Source organism: Chrysemys picta, chromosome 4, assembly GCF_011386835.1.
Source record: "Chrysemys picta bellii isolate R12L10 chromosome 4, ASM1138683v2, whole genome shotgun sequence".
NCBI classification, from domain to species: Eukaryota; Metazoa; Chordata; order Testudines; family Emydidae; genus Chrysemys; species Chrysemys picta.
This window is the reverse complement of record NC_088794.1, coordinates 21,457,090-21,466,921: the sequence shown is the minus strand read 5'-3', so window position 1 is coordinate 21,466,921 and position 9,832 is coordinate 21,457,090. Positions and strand designations below refer to the sequence as shown.

At 43.7% G+C, this 9,832-nt stretch overlaps 1 protein-coding gene and 1 pseudogene across 1 annotated transcript; both read left to right on the top strand.

Annotated features, from left to right (window-relative positions):
- Positions 1-4,183: 4,183 nt before the first annotated feature.
- On the top strand, positions 4,184-8,798 carry BTG2 (BTG anti-proliferation factor 2). Its single transcript, XM_005308273.5, has 2 exons — positions 4,184-4,437; positions 6,320-8,798. The coding sequence occupies exons 1-2, from the start codon at positions 4,281-4,283 to the stop codon at positions 6,658-6,660; spliced, it is 498 nt and encodes a 165-aa protein (XP_005308330.1). The 5' UTR covers positions 4,184-4,280; the 3' UTR covers positions 6,661-8,798.
- Positions 5,645-5,853, top strand: LOC112060396 (U2 spliceosomal RNA; annotated as a pseudogene).
- Positions 8,799-9,832: the final 1,034 nt, after the last annotated feature.

Genomic DNA, 9,832 nt, shown 5'->3' with positions numbered 1-9,832 from the left:
TGTGCGGATACAAAGTGACAACATAATGCATGGTGGTTTGCTGTCCCTTTAAAGAACTATGAAAAAGTTGATTTGATTTCCTTTACATGTAGGTGGTCAGCCTGTGTAGGTACCTTGGCCTGTTGAGGCTGGGCTTTGACTGTGGTTTGAAAACCAATTGTTAATCTTTATTTAAACATGGTTCCAGCAAAACTGGTTTGAAATCTGGTTTGACTGGCTGGGATAAGCAGAGCCACACACTGTCTGAAAACACAAGTCTGAACTTGTTTCCTGCCAGACTGGTTTTAAATCTAGTTTGACTCATTGGTGTGTACAAACCCCGTTTTTAAAAATGTATTTATTAAATAACCTAACCCATTTTCCAGCCAAACCCACATCTGAAACTGGTTTAGCTGGAATGGTTTTGAAACCAAATTAAAACTGCTGATTTCAATTATTATTTTAAAATAATGACATTTTTGCTGTACGTTTGGCAAACATGTAGGACACTGCCCTGAACAGGTTACAATCTAAGGTGAGCATCCTGAAACTGGGTCAGAGGGGGGGCCAGACTCCTGTTCCCACACAGATTCCCATTGGTATCAGTGGGAATTTGCTTGGTGTTAGGGTTCGTGTGCCACTGGAGTATAGACTCTTCCTAAATCAATGGAAGGAGTTTCTCTGCTGATTGTAGGTAATTCACCTGGCGGTAGCTAGGTCAACAGAAGAATCCTTCCAGCAATTTAGCGGCGGCTCGACTGGAGAAAAAAGTTGACCTAACTATGGTATTGAGGGTGCAAAATATTTCACTGCCCTGAGTGATGCAGCTAGAGTGACCTATATTTTAGGTGTTGATCAGGTCTTAGTTAGATAAGGTCAACCCACAAGGTGACAACTGGACAATAGCATGTACCTGAGACGGTGCAGGAGTATTGCTGATGAGAGAGGCAGGAAGGTTGCTGGAAGAGCTGAGGATTAAGGAGGGATATAGCAGAGAAGGTTTAGCAGGTCTGAACTGAGAAACGGTGTCATCACATAGTTTGGCTAGTTGGTGAGGAAGCGGGAGGACAAAAACCAAAACTTGTCCACCATGATCAGGGAAACAGTTGTAAGACCACTGTTAGCATCAACTTTATTAAAACATACATTTGTCGCTAGCACAGTTCTGATCCCACGGTGGGTTGAGTTTTGAGTGCAAGACCTATTGCTCTTCCCATGGTAAAGAGCAACAGAGCCCAGCACTGAAGACAGCTAATGGTGAAGACACCATCAAGATGGCTTTCAATGATTTTGAACACCACAAATACTACAGAGAAAAGTCCTTATCTAAAATGTGGGTTTTAAATATTTCCTTTCTCCCAACCTTTGTCTTTTTTTTGTCTAGGGCCTTGGCTACACTTACCGGCAAGTTCGACGGCTGGAAATCGAACTTCTGGGTTCGACTTATCGCGTCTAGTCTGGACGCAATAAGTCGAACCCGGAAGTGCTCGCCGTCGACTGCGGTACTCCAGCTCGCCGAGAGGAGTACCGCGGAGTCGACGGGGGAGCCTGCCTGCCGAGTGTGGACCAAGGTAAGTTTGAACTAATTCGAAATAAGGTACTTCGAACTTCAGCTACGTTATTCACGTAGCTGAAGTTGCGTACCTTAGTTCGAATTAGGGGGGGTAGTGTAGACCAAGCCTAGTTAGTTTGTAAACTGTGCAGCAGGAACTGTCTTGCAGGGCTGGTCTACACTAGAAAAGTTACATTAGTAAAATGATGCCAGTTAGGAATATGATTTTTTTATCCAATATATTTATACCAGTATAAGCCCTAGTGGGATTGCCGTTATATTGGTATAAAAGTGCCTTTTACTGGTATAGCATATTTTGCTTTCCAAACTGGAATAAACTTTAGGCACTTTTTATATTGATATAACTACGTCCACTTGGGGGATAGGAGGGAGGGAGGGAGGAGAGAGGATGTTGCTGCTTTAACTACACCAATATAGTTAAAGCAGCAAAACTCTCTAGTATAGGTGTGCCCGTACATTGTGTGGGCGTTAGGCTATACAATCACAAAGGGGGTCCTGAACCTGATCCTCGTGGGGGCCTCTAGGCATTGCAGTAATATAAATAACCTCATCCCGCGCTATCCTTACTCCTATCTCACTTGCATCCATGTGCTTCTCTAAGCGTCACTGATTAAAAAAAATAGTCCTTTAAATGACTTTAATCTCTTGGTTTATTTCAAAGCCTACAAGGACAAATCTGGTTTGTAGCAAGAGATTTGCCTGATTCCTTGTACCCACTGATGAATGCAATGGTAGATGGGTGGGTGAGGGTAGGACGCTGCTATTACTTTGTTCCACCTTCAGGCTAGCTTGACACTCAATTGGGTGAACACTGATAATTTTTATGAGGATCCCAAAGCTTTCTGAAGCTAGGGCAAGCACCAAACTTAGGTTTGTACAAAACTACAGGAGATCAATTTTTTAAAATAAACTTGTTCTAAACAGAAACAAGATTTTAAAACGTTCCCCCCATCCTGATTTGTTGTGTGAATGTTGCTGTGTGCTGTTTAATTATCGTAGTGTTACACTTCAGAAATGGCTGCATTTCAGTGGCAGGCAAAGAACGTATCTCCTGATCCTATAATGGTCTGATTCCACACAAACACGCACACATTCTGCAGTGGAGGCCTCATGCAGATCTGATTGCATAGAAAATGTGTTGTTGTTTTTTTACATCAATTTTAACAAGAAAAATATTAAAACACTTTTGAATTGCCCCACCTGGTGCTTCAAATCCTCTCTGCTGAGAATGCCAATACGAGGTGTTAGGGATAATAATGTCTGATGTGATACTTACACACAGGGAACTTGACTCAATGGAGTATTTACTCTGGGCCTTTGAAATATCAGTCAATTTGTTAACTCTCAGTGGCTGATCAAAGCAGGCAAGGAAGGAGAGAAGGCCTGAAGTTGTATTAGGTTGGGTTCCTAAAAAAAATGAAACCCCAAATAACTAATCACGGTTGAAAATGTTGGATTTAATATTATTCTTAATGCAAGTTTAGATTCTGGAGCAGTCATTGGGGAAAAGACCAACTCTTCACATATGCCAGCCTAATCCACCCATAGTGCATAACACCAGGTACCTCACAGGGATGTCTGAGAAGCTTAGTTGAATGAAGAATATTTGTTAAATGCTCTGAGACCCTCCCACAAAACGCTGCTTTTGCCCAAGCTGTGTATCACAGCCATCTCTGTAACATCTAAATGCCTTTCCCCATGGAGAGGATTATCATTTATTTAAATGTATGCAAATACTAAAAAGCACCTCTGTCCATATGCTCCTGGCATCCTTGACATTAGTTGAAAATTAATAAGCACAGTTCAGGAGTCCAGAGCAAAATAATCCACTACCAGCAAGTCCAACAACTCAGAAAAAAAGCCTATAGAGTTGCTAGTACAGAAGACTGGGAGTCAATTTCATATAATGGTACCTTGTATAAAGCAGTGATTCGCAACCCGGGGTACACATACCCCTGGGGGAACACAGAGGTCTTCTGGAGGTAAAGCAACTCATCTAGATAGTTGCCTAGTTTTACAACAGGCTACATAAAAAGCCCTACATAAAAAATACAAACTAAAGTTTCATACAAACAATGACTTGTTTATCCTGTTCTGTATACTATACACTGAAACGTAAGTATAATATTTATATTCCAACTGATTTATTTTGTCATTATAGGGTAAAAAGAGAACGCCAGCAATGTTGCAGTACTAGTGTGCTGTGGGACTTTAGTTTTATGTCTGGTTTTGAAGTGTAACTTGGGGGTACACAAGACAAATCGGACTGCTGGAAGGGGTGCAGTCGTCTGGAAAGGGTGAGAGCCGCTAGTATAACTATAAAGGGCTTAATAACAATGCAAACGCCAGCGGGGTGACGCTGCGGTGCCAAAGCATTCCACGTGCCAGTCTTTTCCCTCCTCCTGCAGCCCCCCCTACCAGGACAGACCCTAAAAATAACCCCCCTGGAGCTCCCCCATCCCAGCTGCTATTGTTAGGCTTGCAGAGAGCCTGACTTTCCCAGCACCCACGTCACTCCTTCCACCCTGCTGAGGTCACACCATATTAGCATAGCAAAGCAGAGCCCCAGCCAATCAGAGGCCTGGCAGCTGCTGACGCCTGTCGGGGAAGGGGTATAAAGGATCCGGCTTCGCTGCTTCCCCTCTAAAATCAGCCCGGAGCGGCCGGTGAATCGCTCCCCTCCTACACCAGAGCCTTAAAGGGGCCGCGCCGCCCTCAGAGCCCAACCATGAGCCAACGCTGGAGCGGAGTCAGCAGCCGGGCGGACATGGTGCCCGAGATCGCCGCCGCCGTGGGCTTCGTGTCCAGCCTGCTCCGGACCCGGGGCTGTGTCAGCGAGCATCAGCTGCATGTCTTCAGCGGGGCCCTGCAGGAGGCGCTCACAGGTGAGGTGGGGGGAGGATACACGCATGTGGCACCCCTAGAGAGAGTGGGGGGCACCCCCTTGGGTGCTTGGGGCTCCCCCTCTTGTGCCCTATTGTGTGTGGGGACCTTGTATCCTAGTGGGGTGGGGGCTTATCCACCATATCTCCAACCTTTAGGGCCCCATTCTCCCTGGTTTCAGAGTAGCAGCCGTGTTACTCTGTATCAGTAAAAAGAACAGGAGTACTTGTGGCACCTTTAGAGACTAACAAATTTATTTGAGCATAAGCTTTCATGGGTGTTCATTCTGTGCCACGTAAGCTTACAGTGCTAGGAATTGACTGTCCATTTGCTTTTTCACACCCCTCCCTTCCCCCCCTCCCCCCTTCAGCCTGTGTAAAGGTGTAACAATACAGGGATTACTACTGCTACCTCTTTTTGAGAGAAATTAATGAGTGTCCTAACCCGGAACAGTTAAACTCATCTGTGACATGGGTGTTGTCACCTTGGCACAAATACAGTTCTTAACACAAAACACAGTCCTTCTCCCCACCATCTGTGTCCCTATAACACAAGAAACTTCTTTAGTTGGGAGGGGGGGAAGCTGCATCCTTGCATCAGGAGAAGGCAGGTCTGGAAGTGGCTCCTTGCTTTGATGGGACTGGGGTAAGGGGATCAGATGGAAACAGGCTCTTGATCTTTCTGCTGCTGGGAGTTGGAGCCCCTTTGTTTCAGCCACTGGGGTCTAGCATCTTGTTTAGTTATATTGGGTTTGCTCTGAAGTCCGCAGTAGTAAACTGAAAGGGACCCTTTGATTTGAGTGGGCTTTGGATCAGGCCAACTTTGTGGGGAGGGGAGACATTTCCTCACTTTGCTCTGGGCTATGAGACATTAGGGCTCAGCTCTAGTTCCAGTTGAACATCGATGTGGCTTCAATTTGTTGCTAACCACCCCCTATAGAAGTTTGTTCCCCTCTAGTCTTTGTTGCACACTGCTGATGTTGGATTAGATGATATCTCCTAGAGTAAGACATGTGGGTTCGTGTTTTATTATCCTGATGTGGGAGCTGGCTTTGGGGTTTATCAAAACTAAATTCATGACACTACTTGTGGAGGAACTAGGGTGACCAGATGTCCTGATTTTATAGGGACAGTCCTGATATTTGGGGCTTTTTCTTATATAGGTACCTATTACCCCACCCCCTGTCCTGATTTTTTTTTTTTTTCCCCCACACTTTCTATCTGGTCACTCTAGGAGGAACTAAGAGCTAAGATCAAAGTATAGTGTCTGTTCTTATCAGTTTAATATCTAATATGTCCTTTATTTGAGGACTGTATATTAAATTGATTTTTGAAACAGGGGGATGGAATAGGAGCTTGCTCTGTCCACCCCATGCCTTGACCTGGTATTGCAGTGTCTCCAGGACCAGGGAAAAAACCAAACAAAAAAACCAAACCCTAAACATTGCTCGTGTACCCTGGTGTTTGAGTTTGGTAATACTGCCCCAGCCCTACCAAGCCAAAGCTTTGCATGCATATGGACTGGCCTCCAAGGCAGGCAGTTACTGTACTGCCACACAATCACAAATCAGGAGATGGAAAATATCTGCTGGGTCCCGTTTCGTGTAGTCAGTCGTAGTTTCATTCCCTATAGTAGTAGAGCAGACTGACAGGACTGGTATAGTTAAGGTTAAAATAAGATCATTCTACTGATACCTGAAGAATCCTAGCTCTAAATGTATGTAAGAGCAAACCGCTCATGTGTAAACATGTGAGGTACTTAAGAGGGGCCTCCACGTTTTTTGGGGAGACTATTTTATAGGCAGGGTGTTCTGCAAGTGCTTGTTATCCAGTTAGCTCCAGCAGGGTGTGCATGTCCACTTAGAAATTTCTTCTCTTCTTACAGAGCATTACAAACATCATTGGTTTCCCGAGAAACCCTTCAAAGGTTCTGGGTATCGCTGCATCCGAATCAATCACAAAATGGACCCCATTATCAGCAAAGCAGCTAGCCAGATCGGACTCAACCTCCAGCAGCTCTATCAGCTCCTGCCCAGTGAACTCACGCTCTGGGTGGACCCGTATGAAGTGTCTTACCGGATCGGTGAAGATGGCTCCATCTGTGTTTTGTATGAAGCAGCAGCGGCAACACCTGTGAGCTCCTATGGGATGCTCACCTGTAAAAACCAGATGATGTTGGGTCGCACGAGCCCTTCCAAAAACTACATGATGACTGTCTCCAGCTAAATGCTCCTATTCTTACATCGCTAAGACATGGGCTACTGTATACCTCACTGGAGGATCTATTTTTGAATGAAGAGCTATTTATATTTTTTAAAAAAAGCAAGAAAATCCCAAATGAAATTTAAATATCAGACACTGCTCTGTAGCGAAGCAGTGTTAGGTGCCTTTTTTCTTTTTTAAAGCTGTTGCAAGCTTATGAGTTTTTATTATGAAGCCAATATCTACCTAGTTAGTGTTGAATGACAATTTGGGCGGGCGGGCTTGCCTGTCTGGGCAGCTTGGGGTGGAGGAGCCGAAGGGGGTAGGGGGAAATACAGCATTTCTAAAGAGTATTTTTAACTATGGCGTAAGCGCTGAGCAACTGTGAATGAAAAGGCTAGAATACCTAGCGAGTGGGGTTTTTAAAGATAGTTGACTGGAGTGTCATGACCCACTGAGAAGTCTATTCTGGCCTTGATTGTCAATTAAAAAAAAAATCGCCTACTCCATTACACTGATAAGGGGTTGCAATTTCATCACCTCTCTGGCCCCATTTCCCCCAACAAGCCTGAGCAATTTGTGGCCTAAAGTTTCTGATCCTTAATCAGTTTTGACTGAGCCCAATGTTCAGGATTTGGCCCTGAAACTGGTTGGTAGTTCCCAACGCACATTTGTAATTCGCCGAAGTGCCAGACCAATGTGAATTGATCTACCTGCTGGGGAACACGTCTTTACCAGGACTTTCTGTTCACTGCCTTTTTACTGACCAACTGTCGCCCCTGCCAGTGACCCTATAAGAGGTGATTAAAAACACAAGGCACTTAAGACTCTTTATTTTTAATGAAACTTCCTCAGATTAGTTTCAAAGCACATTGGGTATTTTTTGCCTTCCTGTTTTGAACTGGCAAGTGATTTGCATAACTAGAGCTGTTCCTTCCCAGCCTTTTATGACTCAAGTTCTCAGACACTGTGCAATATATTTCCAGATCTTGGGCACTCTGGAAAAGGAAGGGGATTCCTCTTTGCCACAGTTCTTTTTCCCCCCCCCACCCCAACCTTTTAAAAATAAGATAATTAACTATTTTTGATCGCTTCCCATGTGCAAACTTGGGTTCAGGCTTTTGTAGGGTTTTTGCCAGTATTTGAACTCCTGAACTGGAAAACTTCCCTTCATACTGGGCATATCGTTTAAAGGGCCCAATGGCCTGTGCTTATCCCCCACACAGTTTAATCATCACTAAAGAGATCTGACTTGTAAAGCTGAAGTTGCATCACACCAGCTGTAACTTCTCCGTCAGCAAAGCAGAAGTTAGAATGAAGCGCTCTAGAGCCTTTTGTGAGCTGAATTGTGCAATATTTTGTATCACAATGAAGGGAAATACATGGAAGCTTCTGTACTGTAAATTTCCCTTCCAAGAAAAGTCTCAGTTCAAAGTGCTGTGTGGGAGCCTTCTGTCTTATCTGATGTCTTGATGAAAACATATGAGTGAACTATAAAGTTCCCAGAACAAACAATGTTTGCTTTTCTACACTCCCTATACTTGGAATTTCCCCAATACTGGTACTTGGTTTGTTCATCAATGTGGTGTGATGAATGCAAATCTTATCTCTATATGCTCCACTCCCTCCCTCCTACTAAAAATAGTGCTTTTGAAAAAACCAAATTCCTACACTACCGTTGTTCCAATCATGCCCCTTCTTTTCTATTCCTTTTTTTTTTTTTTTTAAGAAAATCCTACCAAATTTCATGCTGTTAACTCTGTGCCAGGGATTAGTATTAAGTTTTGTTTGCTTTAAAACCAACCTAATTCAGACAGAATCTTTTTTTTTTTTTTGTAGCTTGTTACATGTATAAGCTGTGAACTGAAGCGTGTTCTCTGTTGTCTTCTCAAGCCTGTTGCAGAGCTGAAGAATTGTATCTTAGTGTCTGTTGGGTTTTCTCCTTTCTTTTTTTTTTTTTTTTTTTTTTAAACTGAGCTGGACTGTTGAGCGGGACCTGCTTTGTATTTGGTGAAAATGGTAGGAAGTTTGTAAGCTATCTTTTGGGAAAGGGGAGGGAATAATACTAATTGTACAGTAGTGTTTTTATATACAAAATGTACAGATACACTCTCAAATGTACACTTTTGTTACTTTAATAAAAATGTAGCAATTCAAAAGAACTACGTTGTGCTGAGAAACTCATCTGTGCTGGTGGATTGTTCGCAAAAGGGCATTATGGTCTCCCCTAAATATTGAGTTCCAAAGACTCTGCACAGACTTAAAATCCACACTTGAAAAAGATCTGGATCAAAAGAGCTTCACACTCAATGATCTTAATAAAACCAAACAAACCACAAAAATAAAAAATCTCCTAGGAAAAAGGACCAGGGCTGACCCACAGCCTGTTGAAGTCAGTGAAAAGATATCAGAGAGGTTTTGAATTGGGCACCAGTTCCCATCCAGAGTGCGCTGTGTTGCCAACTGGGTGTCCTTCCATTGCTGGAGGAAAGGGGTCATAAAGAACATAGAGGTTCAGGAAGCTATTCCACCTCCATTTTGATACTTGCACTGTGGTTAAAAATATGGAATTATAGAACGAGATGAGGTGTCCTCTTAGGTCTGTCCCCCTGCCACTGTGAAATGTCTAATGATGGCCCTTTGTTAGCATTGCAGTGGAGGATCCCAAATTACATGGTGCCCACAGAGCACCTGAGCAATCCCAGTAAACAATGTTCCATAAACCAGTATCCCTAAAGCTCGCTGTCATCCTTCCAAATGGACAAGCCAGTAGACACTTTCTGACCGAAGTCCTAGAGAGATCATTGGCCGGAAAAGCCATTGATCCAGTCACTCCAGTCTGTCGAAGCAGCTGTAATGAAAATGGCAGCTAGAGTTGATTCAGTGCTGAAGGCTACCTTGGTCTGACTTCTCTCCAATATATACTGTCCATTCATTCACCTTTTGAGAGGTGGCTCTTCAGTGCATCATTCCCAAGGAATGGCTCCTGTAAGGAACTGTAAACTGTATTTAGGGAGGAGAGGCAAGCTGGAATGTTGAAGAGGCTGTTTGTGGTGTGGTTAAAATTGCCCCTGTTTTAGGACTGAATCTGAAGCCCATTTAAATCAATTAAGACACTCCCATTGACTTTGATCTCCAACCCACTGACATCTCGAACATCAATGGGCTTTGAATGGGATCCTGTCATTACTCGTAT

What these genes read in the sequence shown, in the direction of transcription:
- BTG2 (XM_005308273.5), top strand. Translation starts at nt 4,281, where the DNA reads ATGAGCCAACGCTGGAGCGGAGTCAGCAGCCGGGCGGACATGGTGCCC. An exon ending in CCTGCAGGAGGCGCTCACAG is followed by an intron (nt 4,438 to 6,319) that starts GTGAGGTGGGGG and finishes CTCTTCTTACAG; the next exon opens with AGCATTACAAACATCATTGG.